This window comes from Choloepus didactylus, chromosome 19, assembly GCF_015220235.1.
Source record: "Choloepus didactylus isolate mChoDid1 chromosome 19, mChoDid1.pri, whole genome shotgun sequence".
NCBI lineage: Eukaryota > Metazoa > Chordata > Mammalia > Pilosa > Megalonychidae > Choloepus > Choloepus didactylus.
In genome coordinates, this window is record NC_051325.1 from 30,072,566 (window position 1) to 30,094,401 (window position 21,836).

The window sequence follows — 21,836 nt, forward strand, 5'->3', positions numbered from 1 at the left end:
TGTTTTGGCAACTGTGGCTTTATAATAAGCTTCAAAGTCAGGGAGTGTAAGTCCTCCCACTTCGTTTTTCTTTTTTAGAGTGTCTTTAGCAATTCGAGGCATCTTCCCTTTCCAAATAAATTTGATAACTAGCTTTTCCAAGTCTGCAAAGTAGGTTGTTGGAATTTTGATTGGGATTGCATTGAATCTGTAGATGAGTTTGGGTAGAATTGACATCTTAATGACATTTAGCCTTCCTATCCATGAACATGGAATATTTTTCCATCTTTTAAGGTCCCCTTCTATTTCTTTTAGTAGAGTTATGTAGTTTTCTTTGTATAGGTCTTTTACATCTTTGGTTAAGTTGATTCCTAGGTACTTGATTTTTTTAGTTGCTATTGAAAATGGTCTCTTTTTCTTGAGTGTCTCTTCAGTTTGTTCATTTCTAGCATATAGAAACATTACTGACTTATGTGCATTAATCTTGTATCCCGCTACTTTGCTAAATTTGTTTATTAGCTCTAGTAGGTGTATTGTTGATTTCTCAGGGTTTTCTAGATATAAGATCATATCATCTGCAAACAATGACAGTTTTACTTCTTCTTTTCCAATTTGGATGCCTTTTATTTCTTTGTCTTGCCGGATTGCCCTGGCTAGCACTTCCAGCACAATGTTGAATAACAGTGGTGACAGCGGGCATCCTTGTCTTGTTCCTGATCTTAGAGGGAAGGCTTTCAGTCTCTCACCATTGAGTACTATGCTGGCTGTGGGTTTTTCATATATGCTCTTTATCATGTTGAGGAAGTTTCCTTCAATTCCTATCTTTTGAAGTGTTTTTATCAAAAAGGGATGTTGGATTTTGTCAAATGCTTTTTCAGCATCTATTGAGATGATCAATTGATTTTTCCCTTTCGAGTTTTTAATGTGTTGTAATACATTGATTGTTTTTCTTATGTTGAACCATCCTTGCATGCCTGGAATGAACCCCACTTGGTCATGGTGTATGATTTTTTTAATGTGTCTTTGGATTCGATTTGCAAGTATTTTGTTGAGGATTTTTGCATCTATATTCATTAGGGAGATTGGCCGGTAGTTTTCCTTTTTTGTAGCATCTTTGCCTGGTTTTGGTATTAGATTGATGTTAGCTTCATAAAATGAGTTAGGTAGTGTTCCATTTTTTTCAATGTTTTGAAAGAGTTTGAGTAAGATTGGTGTCAGTTCTTTCTGGAAAGTTTGGTAGAATTCCCCTGTGAAGCCATCTGGCCCTGGGCATTTATTTGTGGGAAGATTTTTGATGACTGATTGGATCTCTTTGCTTGTGATGGGTTGGTTGAGGTCTTCTATTTCTTCTCTGGTCAGTCTAGGTTGTTCATATGTTTCCAGGAAATTGTCCATTTCTTCTACATTATCCAGTTTGTTGCCATACAGTTGTTCATAATATCCTCTTATAATTTTTTTAATTTCTTCAGGATCTGCAGTTATGTCACCTTTTTCATTCATTATTTTGTTTATATGGGTCTTCTCTCTTTTTGATTTTGTCAGTCTAGCTAGGGGCTTGTCAATCTTGTTGATCTTCTCAAAGAACCAACTTTTGGTGATATTTATCCTTTCTATTGTTTTTTTTTGTTCTCTATGTCATTTATTTCTGCTTTAATCCTTGTTATTTCTTTTCTTGTACTTGGTTTAGGATTGGTTTGCTGTTCATTTTCTAGCTTCTTCAGTTGATCCATTAGTTCTTTGATTTTGGCTCTTTCTTCCTTTTTAATATATGCGTTTAGTGCTATAAATTTCCCCCTTAGCACTGCTTTTGCTGCATCCCATAGGTTTTGGTATGTTGTGTTCTCATTTTCATTCGTCTCTATATATTTAGCAATTTCTCTTGCTATTTCTTCTTTAACCCACTGATTGTTTAGGAGTGTGTTGTTTAACCTCCAGGTATTTGTGAATTTTCTAAGTCTCTGATGGTTATTGACTTCTAATTGTATTCCATTGTGGTCAGAGAATGTGCTTTGAATAATTTCAATCTTTTTAAATTTATTGAGGCTTGTTTTATGTCCCAGCATATGATCTATTCTGGAGAAAGTTCCATGAGCACTAGAAAAGTATGTGTATCCTGGTGATTTGGGATGTAATGTCCTGTATATGTCTGTTAAATCTAATTCATTTATCAGATTGTTTAGGTTTTCAATTTCCTTATTGGTCTTCTGTCTGGTTGATCTATCTATAGGAGAGAGTGATGTGTTGAAGTCTCCCACAATTATTGTGGAAACATCAATTGCTTCCTTTAGTTTTGCCAATGTTTCTCTCATGTATTTTGTGGCACCTTGATTGGGTGCATAGACATTTACGATTGTTATTTCTTCTTGCTGAATTGCCCCTTTTATTAGTATGTAGTGGCCTTCTTTGTCTCTCAAAACATCCCTGCATTTGAAGTCTATTTTATCTGAGATTAATATTGCTACACCTGCTTTCTTTTGGCTGTAGCTTGCATGAAATATTTTTTTCCATCCTTTCACTTTCAGTTTCTTTGTGTCCCTGTGTCTAAGATGAGTCTCTTGTATGCAACATATTGATGGTTCATTTTTTTTGATCCATTCTGCAAATCTATATCTTTTAATTGGGGAGTTTAATCCATTTACATTCAACGTTAAAAACCGTGAAGGCATTTCTTGAATCGGCCATCTTATCCTTTGGATTATGTTTGCCATATTTTTCCCTCTCTCTATTAATATCCTTTATTGTACCCATACCGAATCTCTTTAGTACTGAACCTTTCTCCAAGTCTCTCTGTCCTGTCTTTGTTTCTCTGTCTGTAGGGCTCCCTTTAGTATCTCCAGTAGGGCAGGTCTCTTGTTAGCAAATTCTCTCAGCATTTCTTTGTCTGTGAAAAATTTAAGCTCTCCCTCAAATTTGAAGGAGAGCTTTGCTGGATAAAGTATTCTTGGCTGGAAATTCCTCTCACTCAGAATTTTAAATATATCGTGCCACTGCCTTCTCGCCTCCATGGTGGCTGCTGAGTAGTCACTACTTAGTCTTATGCTGTTTCCTTTGTATGTGGTGAATTGCTTTTCTCTTGCTGCGTTCAGAACTTGCTCCTTCTCTTCTATGTTTGACAGTGTGATCAGTATATGTCTCGGAGTGGGTTTATTTGGATTTATTCTATTTGGAGTTCGCTGAGCATTTATGATTTGTGTATTTATGTTGTTTAGCAGATTTGGGAAGTTTTCCCCAACAATTTCTTTGAATACTCTTCCTAGACCTTTACCCTTTTCTTCCCCTTCTGGGACACCAATGAGTCTTATATTTGGACGTTTCATATTATCTATCATATCCCTGAGGTCCATTTCGAGTTTTTCAATTTTTTTCCCCATTCTTTCTTTTATGCTTTCATTTTCCTTTCTGTCATCTTCCAGGTCACTGATTCGTTGTTCAACTTCCTCTAGTCTTGTACTATGAGTGTCCAGAATTTTTTTAATTTGGTCAACAGTTTCTTTAATTTCCATAAGATCATCCATTTTTTTATTTAGTCTTGCAATGTCTTCTTTATGCTCTTCTAGGGTCTTCTTGATTTCCTTCATATCCCGTACTATGGTCTCATTGTTCATCTTTAGTTCTTTGAGTAGCTGCTCTAGGTGTGTCTCTTCTGGTCTTTTGATTTGGGTGCTTGGGCTTGGGTTATCCATATCGTCTGGTTTTTTCATATGCTTTATAATTTTCTGTTGTTTTTGGCCTCGTGGCATTTGCTGAACTTGATAGGATTCTTTTAGGGTTTGTAGACCAGTTGAAGTCCTTATCTCTAATTTATCAGATCTACAGCTTCGTGGAGTACACTTTCTCTAACTGACCAGCAGGTGGCGTCCACGAGCCACCTGTTCTCCACAAGCCAGATCTCCCCTGCTTAGCCTTTTTGGTGAGTGGGGGAGTGAGTCTTGTGGGGCCCAATTGGTGTACCAAGCTTGCGTGTGTAGTTGGTGTTGCCTGCCCTGTATGTGGGGCGTGTTTCTGGGCAGTCGGGGAGGGGGGGTGGCCCTAACAATCAAATCTCCCTGATGATCCTAGAGTTTTAAAGCTACTGCAATAGTCTAATCCTTCAGTTCAGTCCTGCCACAGTTTGTCTCTGCCACTGACCCACAAGTCTTTGGTATTGGCGTATGGCTCCTGAGACTTGCAAGTGGGCCCCTCTTCCAGGCTGTGCACCCCGGGTCCTCTGTTGAGGGATGACTGTGCTATGTCACAGGTGAGTGCCGTCCCCCCAGGGCAGTTCTGGGCTGCTGGGCTGTGTTGGGGGGCTCCCAGTCTGCTCAAATGATGGCTGAATGGGGCTCTGTTAATTCACACTGCTCCCCCTTCCCAGCTCTGGGACATTCAGCTGAGGTTGCAGGGAAGGCTAATGTCCACGCCCAGTTTTGTGGTGTGTGCCTGTTATTTGAAGCACTTCCGTCACACTGGGTTGTCTGGGGCAGCTCTGGGCTATGGGGCTGGCGATGGGCAGGAGTGTTTCCTGTCCACCAGGATGGTGGCTGTGAGCGGACACCCCCCTTTTCTTGGGAAGTTGTGTTGTTTAGTGAATTTTCTCAGCCACTGGATTATTGCCTTTTGTCTCAGAGCTCTCTTAGTTCTGCTCTTGACTTGACGTGCCCAAATTTCAATTCTTTGAAGCTTTCTGTATTGAGCTTCTTAGAGTAATTGTTTTAGAAAAAGCAAAAAGGATTTAAAAAAAAAAAAAAAAAACGGCCCTCCTCAGAGATCTAATGGGTTATTGAAATGCTAATAGACAAAGCAACCAGGGCCATTAAGGAAAGGTGCACAGGGCAGAGAGATCAGCCTTGCTTCGGGATTTGCATATGCGCCTCAAGGCCTGATCTCCGCCCTTCCCCCTTCTGTGTTCACCAGAACTCCAAAAATCCTCTGCTTTTATTTTGGAGTTTTTTGTGTTGTTTTTTTTCTATGCCTGTCTCCTCTCTGCTGGGCTGGCTGCTCTCAGATTCTCTGGTGTCTGGTCTCAGTCTATCTATGGTTGGAGTTTGAATCAGTAGAATGAGTTTCCGGTAAGAGCAGCCACTGCAATTCTCCCTTCTCCTTCCTGGAGGTGACAGCCCCTCCTCCCCCGGGACTGAGCCTGGCAGGGAGGGGCGCGGGTCCCCTGGCCGCAAAAACTTACAGATTTCGCTGATCTCAGCAGTTCCACGTTTTCATGAGTGTTGTATGAAGTATGCCCAAAGACAGATTGCTCTGTGGTGTCCAGTCCACGCAGTTCCTGGCTTTTTACCTACTTTCCTGGAGGAGTAACTAAAACATACAGCTCACCAGTCTGCCATCTTGCCCCGCCTCCGGGTGCATAGACATTTACGATTGTTATTTCTTCTTGTTGAATTGCCCCTTTTATTAGTACGTAGTGGCCTTCTTTGTCTCTCAAAACATCCCTGCATTTAAAGTCTATTTTATCTGAGATTAATATTGCTACACCTGCTTTCTTTTGGCTGTAGCTTGCACGAAATATTTTTTTCCATCCTTTACTTTTGTGTCCCTGTGTCTAAGATGAGAATCTTGTAGGCAACATATAACATTCAACGTTATAACCGTGAAGGCATTTCTTGAATCAGCCATCTTATCCTTTGGTTTATGTTTGTCATATATATTTTTCCCCTCTCTCTATTAATGTCCTTTATTGTACCCATACCGAATCTCTTTAGTACTGAACCTTTCTCCAAGTCTCTCTGTCCTTTCTTTGTTTCTCTGTCTGTAGGGCTCCCTTTAGTATCTCCAGTAGGGCAGGACTCTTGTTAGCAAATGCTCTCAGCATTTGTTTGTCTGTGAAAAATTTCAGCTCTCCCTCAAATTTGAAGGAGAGCTTTGCTGGATAAAGTATTCTTGGTTGGAAATTTTTCTCTCTCATAATTTTAAATATATCATGCCACTGCCTTCTCGCCTCCATGGTGGCTGCTGAGTAGTCACTACTTAGTCTTACCCTGTTTCCTTTGTATGTGGTGAATTGCTTTTCTCTTGCTGCTTTCAGAACTTGCTCCTTCTCTTCCGTGTTTGACAGTGTGATCAGAATGTGTCTCGGGGTGGGTTTATTTGGATTTATTGTATTTGGAGTTCGCTGAGCATTTATGATTTGTGAATTTATGTTGTTTAGAATATTTGGGAAGTTTTCCCCAACAATTTCTTTGAATACTCTTCCTAGATCTTTACCCTTTTCTTTCCCTTCTGGAACACCAATGAGTCTTATATTCGGACGTTTTACATTATCTATCATATCCCTGAGATCCATTTCGATTTTTTCAATTTTTTTCCCAATTCTTTCTTTTATGCTTTCATTTTCCATTCTGTCATCTTCCAGGTCACTGATTCGTTGTTCAACTTCCTCTAGTCTTGTACTATGAGTGTGCAGAATCTTTTTAATTTGGTCAACAGTTTCTTTTATTTCCATAAGATCATCCATTTTTTTATTTAGTCTTGCAATGTCTTCTTTATGCTCTTCTAGGGTCTTCCTGATAGCCTTTGTAACCCGTACTATGGTCTCATTGTTTATCTTTAGTTCTTTGAGTAGCTGCTCTAGGTGCTGTGTCTCTTCTGATCTTTTGATTTGGGTGTTTGGGCTTGGGTTATCCATATCGTCTGGTTTTTTCATATGCTTTATACTTTTCTATTGTTTTTGGCCTCTTGGCATTTGCTGAACTTGATAGGGTTCTTTTAGGATTTGCAGACCAATTGAAGTTCTTATCTCTAATTTATCAGATCTACAGCTTCGTGGAGTACACTTTCTCTAACTAACCAGCAGGTGGCGTCCACGAGCCACCTGCTCTCCACAAGCCAGTTCTCCCCTGCTTTGTCTTTTTGGTGAGTGGGGGAGTGAGTCTTGTGGGGTCCAATTGTTGTACCAAGCTTGCGTGTGTAGTTGGTGTTGCGCGCCCTGTATATGGGGTGTGTTTCTGGGCAGTCAGGGAGGGGGGTGGCTCTAACAATCACATCTCCCCAGTGATCCTGGAGTTTTAAAGCTGCTGCAATAGTCTAATCCTTCAGTTCAGTCCTGCCACAGTTTGTCTCTGCCACTGACCCACAAGTCCTTGGTATTGGCGTATGGCTCCTGAGACTTGCAAGTGGGCCCCTCTTCCAGGCCGTGCACCCCCTGGTCCTCTGTTGAGGGATGACTGTGCTATGTCACAGGTGAGTGCTGTCCCCACAGGGCGGTTCTGGGCTGCTGGGCTGTGTAGGGAGGCTCCCAGTCTGCTGAACTGATGGCTGAATGGGGCTTTGTTAATTCACACTGCTCCACTTTCCCAACTCTGGGACAATCAGCTGAGGTTGCAGGGAAGGCTAATGTCCATGCCCAGTTTTGTGGTGTGTGCCTGTTATTTGAAGCACTTCTGTCACACTGGGTTGTCTGGGGCAGCTCTGGGCTATGGGGCTGGCAATGGTCAGGAGTGTTTCCTGTCCACCAGGATGATGGCTGTGAGCGGACACCCCCCTTTTCTTGGGAAGTTGTGGTGTTTAGTGAATTTTCTCAGCCACTGGATTATTGCCTTTTGTCCCAGAGCTCTCTTAGTTCTGCTCTTGTCTTGACCTGCCCAAATTGCAAGTCTTTGAAGCTTTCTGTATTGGGCTTCTTAGAGTAATTGTTTTAGAAAAAGAAAAAAGGATTAAAAAAAAAAAAAAGGGCCCTCCTCACAGATCTAATGGGTTACTGAAATGCTGAGACAAAGCAATTAGGGCCATTAAGGAAGGTTCCACAGGGCAGAGAGGTCAGCTTTTCTTCGGGATTTGCATATGAGCCTGAGGGCCTGAGCTCTGCCCTTCCCCTTTCTATGTTCACCAGAACTCCAAAAATCCTCCGCTTTTATTTTGGAGTTTTTCGTGCTGTTTTTTTCTATGCCTGTCTCCTCTCTGCTGGGCTGGCTGCTCTCAGATTCTCTGGTGTCTGGTCTCAGTCTATCTATGGTTGGAGTCTGGATCAGTAGAATGAGTTTCCGATAAGGGCTGCCACTGCAGTTCTCCCTTCTCCTTCCCGGAGCTGACAGCCCCTCCTCCCATGGGACTGAGCCTGGCAGGGAGGGGTGCGGGTCCCCTGGCCACAAAAACTTACAGATTTCGCTGATCTCAGCAGTTCCATGTTTTCATGAGTGTTGTATGAAGTATGCCCAAAGTCAGATTGCTCTGTGGTGTCCAGTCCACGCAGCTCCTGGCTTTCTACCTACTTTACTGGAGGAGTAACTAAAACATACAGCTCACCAGTTCGCCATCTTGCCTCACCTCCAAAGCTTGTTTTTAATACATAAAACAATCATATTTCCCTTTTTTACTTTGTTTCTTTGCTATTCCTATGAATTTTAGACATGAGTTGTTTTTTCCTTTCTTCCTTGATGTATATTTCAAGCACACATAGCTTATATATACATAAACACTATGAGGAGTCAATGTTGCTTGTTTTTTACATATTTCTTCATAATCAATTTCTCTCTTCATTATCAAAAGAGCACTTAATCCATTCATAATGGAAAAAATAAGTGTAAGTCTACATTTTAGATGGAAAGACTATATTCAAATAGACTTTCAGATCTGTGAATTAAGCACGGCTAAATGCTTAATTCTTCTAATTCAGATCATGCTGTGACTTCACGAAAGGTATGCTGACTTAAATGTGAATTGGCCAGCTGCATTTCTAAGAAACCCATCACAGAATGTGTCTGGCCACCAATAACTGACAAGGCTTAAAACTGATTTCATTGTTCAAACTACTAACAGATGAAAATAAGTTTTCAGCAAAAATTTAATTGCAATGATGTGATCTCCAAACAGAATAACTCATTATAACAACCAAAAATCATAAAAACTATAATTTGTCCATCTCTAAATAACAGATGGGCATAGGCAGCTTTGCTTCAAATGCCCAAAAACGTAGAGGTTTGACAACTCATGGCTTTGAATAGAAATCTCTCTCTATGGCTTTCTTAACACAGCAATCTTAATATATGCCATCCATTTTGCTATCCAGGGAACTAGTAATTCATTACATGTGTTTTTTGAACTCACAGTTATCATAGAAAGGGGAAAAGCTACAATTTCCATAATTATCTATGCTTGTTTTGCTCATAAAAGGATGCAATAGGTAAAAAATCAAAGTAGATAGGAAAAGATGACCATATTCTATAGACTAAAAACAGTTTATTCTCGAAATCTCAAAATATCCAAATTTTAGAGATTTGGATCAAAAGCCCAATTTTTCTTCTCAACTTATATATAATACATAAAGTTATTTTTAAACTGCAAATAAATTTACTGTGCGTATCTATTCAGAATTTAAATGAGTCTCCTCTATCTCCCTCTTCTCTGGAGTAAAAACAATTGTTTTTTTCTTTCTCTTTAAAAATTATAGCACTTCTTGTGAAAGGAGGTGGTTTCTTAGACCTCACACCCAAGGCACGAGCAACCAAAGAACAAATAGACAAATGGGATCTCCTCAAAATTAAACACTTTTGTACATCAAAGGACTTTGTCAGAAAAGTAAAAAGGCAACCTACACAATGGGAGATGATATTTGGAAACCACGTATCAGATAAGGGTTTAATATCCCGAATATATAAAGGAATCCTGCATCTCAATAACAGAAAGACAAACAATCCAATTAAAAAATGGGCAAAAGACATGAACAGACATTTTTCTGAAGAGGAAATACAAATGGCTCAAAAGCATATGAAAAAATGCTCAACTTCACTGGCTATTAAGGAAATGCAAATCAAAACCACAATGAGATATCATCTCACACCTACCAGAATGGCCATTATCCAAAAAACAGAAAATGACAAGTGCTGGAGAGGATGTGGAGAAAGAGGAACACTTATTCATTGTTGGTGGGAATGTAGAATGGTGCAACCACTCTGGAAGACAGTGTGGAGGTTCCTCAGGAAGCTAAATATAGATTTGCCATATGACCCAGCTATTCCATTGCTGGATATATACTCAGAGGAACTGAAACTTAAGACACAAACAGACATTTGTAAACCAATGTTTATTGCAGCATTATTCACAATTGCCAAGAGATGGAAACAGCCCAAATGTCCATCAAAGGATGAGTGGATAAACAAACTGTGGTATATACACATGATGGAATATTATGCAGCTGTAAGACAGAACAAAGACATGGATCATGTAATAATGTGGATGAACCTTGAGGACATTATGTTGAGTGAAGTTTGCCAGAAACAAAAGGACAGATTCTGTATGGTCTCACTAATATGAACAGACATTAATGAACAAACTTTGGGAGTTAAAAGCTGACAACACAGGCGACCAGGAGATAGAAAGAGGGCAGAGATCAGCCATTTGATGCTGAAGGACTACAGAATGTTTAGGATTGATTGCATAGATCCAGAAATAGATAGCATAATACTGTGTGATGGTAGCACGGTATTGTAAGTACACTGAACAAAGATGTCTGTGAGTAAAGCTGAAAGAGGTGGGACAGGAGAATGTATGACACCAGAGGTAAAGATAGATGATAAAGGCTGGGACCGTATAACGTGGCAAAAACTGGAGTGGCCAATGACTGCTGCTAAATATACAAATATAAAAATGTTTTGGCATGTGGGAAAGCAAATGAATGTCAACCATGTTGAAATTTGAAAAAGGGATGGTATTCAGGAAAAAACATAATCAAAGCAAACTGGAGTCTATGGTCAACAGTAACATTGTAATATACCTCCATTAAATGTAACAAAGGCAATACGCCAATACTAAATGTATATGAGAAGGGGATATAGGGGAGTAATATGGGATTCTTGGTAGTGGTGTTATTTGCTGTCCTTAGTAGTATATTGTATTGTATGACATGTTATTTTTCTTTTTATCATTTTTTCTTATTGCTAAAAAAAAAAACAATTTTTCTTGTAGTAATCAGTATGTTCAAATGCTGATTGTGGTGATAAATGTACAACTTTATGATGATACCATGAACAACTGATTGTACACTGTGGATAAATGTTTGGTATATGAATATAACTCTATAAAATTGTAGGAAAATATATATATAGGAGTAAAAGTGTTGGAGAAAACATGGTGAGAGGGATGATGCCTCACCAATATGGACTAACTACAATGTGTAAACTCAGAACTGAATCTTAGAACATAGCCTAACGTGGACACAATAATTGTAAAAGTCCCTAGATTGTAAGCTCTTACAGCAGTTAACTCTATCCCTGAAGTGTAAGGCCTATCTCTAAACTTTAAGATGCTGATCCCCTAGCATATGTTGTCACAAACATTGGGACTGGTGGTTTGACGTGCTGAGCCCTCGAGCATGGGACTTGCCCTTATGAAGCTCATTACCACAAAGGAGAGTCTAAAGTTGTATGTAATTGTGCCTAAGAGTCTCCCCCTGAGTACCTCTTTGTTGCTCAGATGTGGCCCTCTCTCTCTCTAACTGAGCCATCTCGACAGGTGAACTCGCTGCCCTCCCCTCTACGTGGGACCCGACTCCCAGGGGTGTAAATCTCCCTGGCAGCACAGAGTATGACTCCCGGGGATGAATGTGGACCCGGCATCGTGGGACTGAGAGTATCTTCTTGACCAAAAGGGGGATGCAAAATGAGATGAAATAGTTTCAGTGGCTGAGAGATTCCAAATGGAGTCGAGAGGTCACTCTGGTGGACATTCTTATGCACTATATAGATGACACCTCTTAGGCTTTAATGTATTGGAATAGCTAGAAGTAAATACCTGAAACTACCAAACTCCAACCCAGCAGTCTGGACTCCTGAAGACAATTATATAATAATGTAGATTACAAGGGGTGACAGTGTGATTGTGAAGACCTTGCAGATCACACCCCCTTTATCTAGTGTATGGATGAGTAGAGGAATGGGGATAAAAACTAAAGGACAAATGGGGTGGGATGCGGGGATGATTTGGGTGTTTTTTTTCACTTTTATTTTTTATTCTTGTTCTGGTTCTTTCTGATGTAAGGAAAATGTTCAGAGATAGATTGTGGTGATGAACGCATAACTATGCTATCATACTGTGGACAGTGGATTGTATATCATGGATGATTGTATGGTGTGTGAATGTATTTCAATAAAACTGAATTTAATTAAAAAAAAATTATAGCACTTGCAGCTCAAAAAATGTAGATGGAATGACAGAATTAGAAATTCACCTTTCTGGAACCTACAATTAAATATCTGATTCAGGCAAGGTATTCATGGATCTTGAAACCCCAAAGAATCACCCCAGATTACCTGCCAATCACAAAATGGGGTTGTTTATTTATAACTGAATCAAACATTAACCAAGTGCTCAAATTCAACATCACTCATGCAACAGTATGTACCTTCTGCTGGGGTGCAACATGCAAGTCACAGCCTCAACTATGAAGTACTCTTGCCATAAATGTCTAGTTCTCTTCAGCATGTCAATATTCATGAAACATCAACATCCTAGTCTTTTAACTTTTCTGTATGCTTGAAAAATTTAAAATTAAAAGTTGGAAACAAACTTTGGCATTCAATGTTCAACATGTACAGTACCTGGTTCTTGAATGACATCTACCTTCCCCACACTGATCTGAAGTGTTTCACCATTCTTTGCAAACGTCTCCCACTCTGAATCAGTTTGCTGGCAGGATGGACACCACGGGGCATAACTATAGGAGAAGAATAGCCAATTAATATAAACATGGAAAGTAATCTATAGAACAAAACAGAGTATTCAAGATTTTTTTTAAAAGTTCTTAGCTGGGATAATTATTAAAACAAGCATTTCCAAAGTCATTTGATACAGAAAAGCAGAAGTATTTTTCCCCTCTAGGATTTAATACATGAACATCAAATCCCTAAGGAAAAAAAATAGCCTAAGTTTGAGAAGAATTTCAAACATTACTGTAATACACAAAATATTCTGTTTCAATGTTATTCTTATAATCAATCCAAATTTTGTCACCTTCCTGAGAACTTTTGCTCTTTGAGGGTAAACACTATTTTGAGTGCCCTACTAAAGGAGGACAATTTTTATAAGGGTGCCCCTAAACTAGGCAAACCAGTTTCAGATCCATCAAAGCTACAGATATGCTGGGTAGAGACCAGAATATCTGCTGCAGATGGGTGCCCAGAAAGGTGAGTCATTTCCAAAGATCTATGGCAGTTCTGAATCAGTCTGAGATGGAAAGTAGAGATTGTAGATGAATCCAGTTGTACCTAATACTTTCTTAAATATGAGTTAGAAATACCTGGGACTTGAGGTCAGGGCCCTGACTTTTATTTTTTCATTCAATAAACATTAACTGAGTACTATGTTAGAAGCTGAGGCTACAACTGTGAACGAGACAGACTCAGTACCTCCTCTCCTGTGAACTATACAATCCTGAGATGTACAAATATAAACACAGAAGCTGCTACAATACAATGGAGGGTGGCAAATGCTATGATTGAGAGTAAGGAACAGGTAAGGGAAAGTACAAGTCGCTTACAAGACACAGAGGAGCTGAGGTAACTCAAAGGACCCACAGGGAAAACATCTATGCTAAGATCTGAAGTAGAGGTAACAGCCAGAGATGGGTCAAGCAATCCTCTAAAACAAGCAGAGAGAACAGTACATGTGAAGCCTCATTAATAGTGAGAGAAGAGGGCGAAGACATCATCCAGTCTACAAAAAAGTTGTGTAAGTAGTTACGATTTTATTCAACGCTCCATGGTAAGCCCTAAGGAGTTATAAGAATTATGATCAGATTTACATTTTAGAAAGATCACTCTGGCAACTCAATGGAAAATGGATCAGGGAACAGCAAAATGAAAGCAAAGAGAAGAACTGGGCAGTCATCCTGGTAAAATGCTAGTGGTTTCACTTTGCCTTCCCATGGTCCAGAAAAACATCACAAATACTCAGACCACACTCTAGTGTGGCCCAGTTCACCCACAGATGTTGGAATGGAAATCCAGAGAAGTCTCCTGCTTGGGAAGTGTAGTGGATAGTAGAGTGCCCCAAAAGAAATGTCAAAGCCCCAACCCCTGGTATCTGTCAATGTGACTTGATTTGGAATAGGGTCTTTGCAGATGTAATTGAATTAAGGATCTTGGAATTAGATCATCCAGGACTAAGGGTCGGCCCTAAATCCAACAACTGATGTCCAGTGAAGAGAAAGGAAAGGGAGATTTAACACAGCAACCAGGGGAAGGCCATGCGAAGACAGAGCCAAAGACTGGAGTTTTGCAGTTATAAGTCAATGGGGCACCAAGGATTGCCAGTAGTCACCAGAAGGTAGGAGAGGGGCATGGAACAGAGACTCCCTCAAAGACCCCAAAAGGAACCAATTCTGCTGACACCTTGATTTTGGAGTTCTGTCCTCCACAATTATGAAAGAATAAATTTCTGTTGTTTTAAGCCACCAAGATTGTGATCCTTTGTTAGGGCTGCCCTAAAAAACTATACAGAAAGGAAGGCAATATCATTTGAAATCAGAAAGAATTGTGATTAGATAAACCTATGGCGACTTAAAGAGCTGGTAGGGCAAAGCTTAATACAAAATTAAAATGCTAACATATGATACAATTAAAAGGAAAATAAACATTTACAGAAAAATGTCCCCCAAATGCACTGGTACCATGGAGAAACAAAGAAGCTGTAAATAAAATAAATCAATGCTCAAAAAATAGAATACTGTACCCATAAAAAAAAAAATCAAGTATTTTAAGTAATACTTCAGGATGCCCCTGACAACTAGACATATTTTAAAAATATGGCTAAATCTGCTTAAATTATCCATAAGTCTAAAGAGTTAAAGGCATAATTGCCACAGACATCAAAAAAGCCTTGAAAATCACTGCACTGACCACTTAGAGTGACTCTTAGGGTATGTAAATTTTAACAGAAAGGGATAGAGGGCAGTGATGGATTGATTAAACAAGATTGGCAATTTATGGATAACTGTTGAACCTGGGTGGTAAGTAACAGGGGTTCACCATACTATTCCTTCTATTTTTGCATATGCTTGAAATTTTTCATAATAAATAGTTTTATTTTCCTTGATCAAATGGAGAGAGAAGTTCTGGATAGGAAATCTAAGCATTATGAAATGTCAATTCCTCCAAATTTACTTTTCATTTTTTCCATTCATTCCTAAATTGTTTTACATGTAACACCTATTTTTTCTAGAATAAGAGAGAAAAGGAGGTAGGGAGAAGAATGGAGGTAAGGAGGAATGCCTGCCAAAAAACAAAAAACAAACAAAAAAGTGTTTCTTAGGAAAGAAACAAAGTAAGGGGAGGAAGTACTAGAAAACTGATCAAATTCTGTAACAAGATTTTGGTTCAAAGATGCTGTCAGGTCATCATTTATAAATCTTTTCAAAATCCTGAACTGCATGCAAGCTTGTTAATAAGTGCCATTCAAATATCAATGTAATAATGCACACAAACCAACTCTGCTGAATAGCAACAAAAAACTCCACTGAAACTGGACAAGATTTTGATCTTTTACGTTAAAAAAAATGTGTGTGTATGTCGGGCGGGGGGTGGGGGGTGGTTGTTGACAAGTCAGAACTTGGGAGATTCATTTATTTTAGGATAAGAGGTGAGAAGTGGAAAGAGCCAAGAAGAGAAAAAAAGCTGCTCAAATGCAAGGCATACATTTCTCTCCCCATCCGGGCCCCAGAAGCAGCTGACTTAGCAGGCATAGTTGTTTATTCTTCTCTATCTCCATCTCCAGAAAATACTATTATAGCCAATTCCAAGATCATTCTACAAGGTCATTAATCTTCCCATTACAGGCACTATCACAGACCAGGGATCAAGGAGATATACACCAGGGAATATCATCTAAGAAGAATCTACTGAAATCTTCGAATATGGATTTTTTGAAAACACTTCTATCTCTACATTTCTAGGGCAAAGTATATTCATGGTATAAGTAGGTGCTCAAAAATGTTTACTAAGAAAATAAAGAAATGAATAAACTTTAAAGAAAAATATATTCATCCGAAAAAATAAATTATTTTCTAAATAAATATCCTACTGGCAGATGAGACTGGTTCAGGAGACTGGCGAACTTAAAAAAAAAAAAAAAGAAGAAATATTTTATTATGAAATACACCTCAACAGGCAGTTTAGTATACTGGATAACAGCTCTGCCAGAAGAATCAGAAAGACAAACTATGAATTAACCAAGTGACTCTGGACCAGTTAACAATCTCTGCATGCCTAAGCTTCCTAAAATGCAAAATGGTAACAATAGCTACCTTAAAGGCTATTGAGAGATAAGATGATATATGTAAAGCAGGCACATTTTAAGAATGATTATTAATGCAAATTAATTTGTAAGGTACTGCTTGGTTTCCAAGGCACTTTTCTGATGCATTAGCTCATCTTGAAACTTACAACCTCACTGTCAAAGAGGCATGCTTAAGGTCATGAAAGACCATCCAGAGCAAGGAATTTATATGATAAAAATTTTCAAATGAAGTAAGACCCAAAATACAGGGATAGGAGGTGGGGGTGGGGATTGAGAGAGATTCATTAAGAATGAAATTGACAAACATAAGAAAGAAATCTTGAAGTACAAGTTAATGAATTATAGATTCTCTTAGCTTTGTTTGTTTCCATGGGACTGTCTTTAAGGCATACAACTCAATCACATTTGGTAGATGAGTAAATAAATTTCATATATATTTTTATAATCCCAATCCCTATTCTCTAGATAGGCTATCATATAAATTGGGTTTCTGGTGAAATCGTTCCTCAGATATATAAATACCATTAAGGTAATTTTAGATATTCTCTCACCATTTTCTATGTAGCTGCTACCCGCTGATCTATGGCACTGTCAATGCCACTATATTTTAGATTTAATCAGCTGAATTTGCTGGAATGCACTAAGCAAACATTATTCATTAACCTAGTGTGTTCCTTCTCTGGTGGTGGAGATACCAGCCTGAATCTCTAGTATGGGAGCTGGTCCACTGTTGCTGCAGCTTGTATTCTACTGTCTCTAAAGAACAGTAATTTAGAATCTACTACATGTAAAACCTAGTAGTTCCAGTGACCAAACGAATACACTTCCCTGCATTTCCCCACTGGCACCTTCCCTCCCTCTCTCATTTATGTACATATGCACATGTACCTATGCATCCTAAAACTCATCAGAAAGGACTGAACAAGATTCCTCCAAGAGGAATCAGACAGCACATGGCACACAGGAAGTAAGCAATGTAACTGCTTACTGTGGTTGTCATGATGATGGTGGTGGTGATGGATGGAGATGACGTGGATGACAAGTTTTAATGAGACTTCATACTCTTTGTGGAAGCATTCTAAAATCAAATACGTCTATGTTAGTTCATTTTTCAGAATACTCATAATAGTACCTAGGGCAGTTATTCTCAAACTGAGGCCTTAGGAAACATGCATTGGAAGTAGGGGATATTATATATATTTTTTAAGTCACAAGACTATTAGAATTTAATTGGCAGGGGTCAAGGCCAAACTTTCTGCAATGTGTGGGCCATCCCCAAACATGGAAGAAATGTCCAACCCAAAATAGCAATAGTGCCATCTTGAGAACCACTGATGAATGTCCATTAAAGTAAGCATTTGCTAAATAAGTGAGTGCTACTTACATCATTTATTTCCTTTAGAGCACAGCAGACTGTCATTCCCTTCAGATCAAGAGCTGTAGCTTGTTCATCTTTTTGTACCAGGTCCCCAACCCTGAACCTGGCACATAATAAGTACTTAATGACTATCTCTTAAGCTTTCAAATCAACAAATCAAGACAATCTGTTAAAATGCAAGATATAACTATCTGACATGGGCAAGTTAAGGCAATAATGTTCAATACATTCTTTCCAGGTAAAAGAAAGATACTGGAAAATACTAGCACCTAGAGATCCTAGAGTTAAAAAAAAAAAAAAAAAAGGCTTTCTTTCAACACCAGATGGCTCAATTACATTTTGAAACATCATCATCCCAAGAACAAAGTCCGAAAAAGTAGTGTTTATAAAAATCTGTGTTTCACAGACAGTAAATTAATTTAACCCATAAGACAAACTTTTCCTCTGGGTATCAGTTTAAAAGGAGGTAGACCAAAATTAAGCTGCTTGGATGTCTACTTAATTCTTTTGGGAAAGAAAGCCACCAAAACAGTATATAGAAAGTATCAGATTGTATGATTTTGTGTTTCAAAAGAACAAAAGCAGTATTCTCAAGGATAGAAATAATGTGAGTAAAGCAAGTTTTAAAACAGCAAAGGTTGCAAAGAAACCAAATAAAAGATAGTATAAAACACTGGAAATGAAGAAAGGAAACCATCAGAAGACATTTTAAAGATTAGATAATTATTCCTGACTCAGAGAAAGGTCAAACTCTGCATCAGAGGTGAAGGGAAAAAAAACACAGCAACCCAATAATAGTGACATGGCAGAAATAATATAAAAAATGTGAAAGCAGACAGGAGAAACATTGAGTAAAATAAGCCCAGGTCATTAAAGAAAATATAAGTAGTAATGGGATAATTTTTAAGACTTTATTAAAGTTTTCAGAATAGAAATGGTGAATTATTAAAATTATATTTTAACATTCATTTCTCCACAACAGAGAAATACTTTTTAAAACTGAAAATTCAATTGTAAGGATCCAGAAAATTGACTGTTTGAAAGAAAAAAAAAAATTTAACAAATTAAATTTTGTAATAGTTGCTTCTCTTGTCTCAGAACATCAAACACTGCTAGGTCCTTAAAAACAAATTAAATTATTGATTCCATTAGAAACAGGAATTGCATTACAGGGGCTTTGTTTGTGGTGGACTATAAAAGAAAGGTTCCTGAAAGATAACACATAATCAAATGAACAAATAACTTAATCAAAGTCACATCAAATTTTTAATACTGCCATCAGAAAGCCTCCTAAATTGCTTTTTCAGAGAAGTTAAATATTCATCTGTGGACTCCTAACAATTTCCATTTATTATGACCAATTCACCTGAACAAAATATTAACATGGCTGCTGGTATTAACGTGTTTTTTGGAAATTCATAGCAGACCCAAATGGCACTGAGAATATAATGAATTTTATCTTTTTAAAGGTGTTGGATTTTTCCACCAGAGAAGAAGGAGTTATCATGCAATAATACAGGAAATAAGATCACAAGTAGACAGACTCACAATATTTCTTCAGGATGAGCACTTACTTATACAGAAAGAAGCTGGATGTACTGGTCTAAATCCTATTTCCTTTCCGGGCTCACTTCATAAGTACCTATTGTGAAATGCATTTGATGGAAACAGAATTTCCATTAAAATGATCTCAAGTGTCTACACAGTTTGCTTCTGGGTTACAAGACTCTGTTTGCATCCCAGCCCAAGCATGTTGCATACAATTGGACACATGGCAAGCCTAGAAAATCTAATCATCTAGACTTTTCAACATTTACCACGGAGTACAAAATTTTAAGGATCAACATGGCTAAATATGGAGGTTTAATGTGTCTTACACTCATCCGAGCTTTAGGGTTCTTCATTGTTTCACTTAACAATAAGATAAAATAAAATAAAATAAAAATAGACAAATAGATAAATACCTCGATGGATGGATGGATGGATACCGCAAATGTGGTAAAATGTTAAAAGCTGGTGGATCTGGGTATCATGGCAGGGCAGGAGGGGGGGTATGTTGGAATTCTCTATATCATGTTATTTTTGCAACTGTCTTGTAAGTTTTTATTTCAAAGCAAAAAGTTAAAATAAAAATCAGAGCTTTCTAAACCATAAAAGAGATGACACCATAAACATCACAAGCCCTTTCTTGCTTTTACCTTCAAGTACATACATATATTCAGTTAATTCAAAAAAAAAAAAAAAATCTAGAAAAGCTCTAGTGTATAGGCACCTAATGATAAAAAGAATTTTCTGTACTACTTGTTGAAAGAATGCATAGCTTCTCTAAAACTCTTAAAAGAGTATTACAAGCTCAGCAGTCCTAACAGCAAGCCCCACTTCTTTAAAGCAGTTTCTCTCCTAAATAGAAAATGGCTTCCTCATCTCCATGCAAAGTAAAGTGATTTATTTTAATAAGTACTTCATGTCTATGGATCTCTTTAATAATCTTAAGGGTTTATTATAATCTCCAAAGCATTTTAATTTGAGGTCTAAAACATCCCCTTCTTTGTCACCAAAACAGTAAACGCATGTTTGAAGGGATAATGTGCATTATGTTCTTTGAACAATATAATCTGCTAGGTGAATTATAACATTTGGTCCCTGATCTAACACTGAGGTCTTCACACCACAGGCATCTGCCTGCAACTTATTTCCAGCCATGTTCTTCACCATCTTAAACTGAAAGATTAAAAAATTTGTCTTGGAAAAATAACAGACAGATCCAATTGTGTGTCTATGTCCTCAACATAAAACTCATTATCAGATAGTGGTGATCAAAGTATATATCCTGCCTGACATCACAGCGATGTGGGTCTCAGGAATCATTTTCAGACATTCGTTTTTCCTTGCAAGGCCACCATGGTGGTTTCTAAAGCCTATTCATCCATCTTCCCACTGCCAACTTCAAGCTTTCTTTCAAAGGATCACTTCTTTCCTAATGGAAGTTAATTTTAGGTTGGATAAAACAAATTCTTTGCCTTTTCCTAACTCAAAACTATCATTTTCCCATCTCCTTCAAGCAAAGGCACTATCCACCATTTACCTTCTATTGTTCAAAAGGGGCAACTTGTTAATGTCCTTTTCTCTATGACACTGGCACAATCAAGTTATGATAATCTACCCAGAAAGTCCTACCTCCAAGAATTATAACAAATAACATTTATTTGAAATCTTGTTTTAAGACTTAAAATGTTCTGTTTTCATTTTTACGAAGACATCTCAGGTGTTCAAAATGAAGGCTAAGACATTTTCTACCAACTGGGCCCGCCCTTCATCGTGCTGCAGTCAATTATTCATCCAACAAATAAATTGCCTGGCTCACACTTGGTATTTATACTGTGCATAAATGTCATTGAATGACCGCCCTTTTCCTACACACACACACACACACACCGATACCTAAAAGCACATAATTTTCTTGCAAATTTGCTCCGTCCCCACCCCCACCCCTCCTGGTAAGTGGCCCACTGCATCCCTAAAAGAGGGGGTGCTGTCAAAGCGGAGGACCGAGCACGCATGCGCAGCACGCCCACCAACCCACCCCGGGTCCCAGGGGCCGCAGGTCGTTGGCAGCGCGGGTTCGGGGCCCAAGGTCTATCCCCGCTGCAGTCACGCTTCTGGTGCGGCCCGCACGGGGTTGGGAGGGTGGGCGCCCGCGAAGACAGTGTGGTGCGGGTACACTCACAATTTCAGCATCCACTCTCCCTCCATCACCAGCGTCCAATTGGAGGCGGACATGGGCTGGACCCAGCTCCGCTCCGCCGGTAGCGCGGTCTGCTCAGGATCGACCGCCGCCGCCGCCGCCGCCACCCAGACCGCCAGGAGCGCGGCCGGCAGCGGGCCGCAGCGCCCGCTCACCATGTTGGGGCGCAAAGCGAGGCTTCTCCACAGGGGATGTGCGGAAAGGGAGCGTCCGGCCTTTGCCAGCCGCCCGCCCAAGTACAGGCCCACCTGACTTTGCCTTTCAGGGTGGTCGGAGAAGCCAGACAGCACCGCCTCGGCCCAGCCAGGCCAACCCCGAAGCCAGCAGCCAGCGCCGCCTCTTATCGGCCCCGGCGCGCCAAGACCACGCCCCCTCCCGCCAAGACTTGCTGTTGCCCGGGTGTCGGTTGCCTTGACAACGGCTGCCCTTTCCTCTTTGCAGCCAAGCTGAAAATAAACAGATGGCCCAATGCTTAAGTTATAACATGCACTGCGGGTGCCCGGATGCCCAGGTGCCCAG

General features: G+C 39.2%; 1 protein-coding gene across 2 annotated transcripts in view; it reads right to left on the reverse strand.

Moving 5' to 3' along the window:
- LOC119515651 (thioredoxin-related transmembrane protein 4-like) overlaps positions 1-21,619 on the reverse strand; it is a 70,939-nt gene extending 49,320 nt beyond the window's left edge. For both annotated transcript variants that reach the window (XM_037811749.1, XM_037811748.1), the window contains exons 1-2: positions 21,300-21,619; positions 12,501-12,616 (exon numbers count right to left, since the gene is read on the reverse strand). In XM_037811749.1, the coding sequence (XP_037667677.1) occupies positions 12,501-12,616; positions 21,300-21,475 (292 nt within the window). In that variant the 5' untranslated portion in view covers positions 21,476-21,619. The remainder of the gene's footprint in view (positions 1-12,500; positions 12,617-21,299) is intronic.
- Positions 21,620-21,836: the final 217 nt, after the last annotated feature.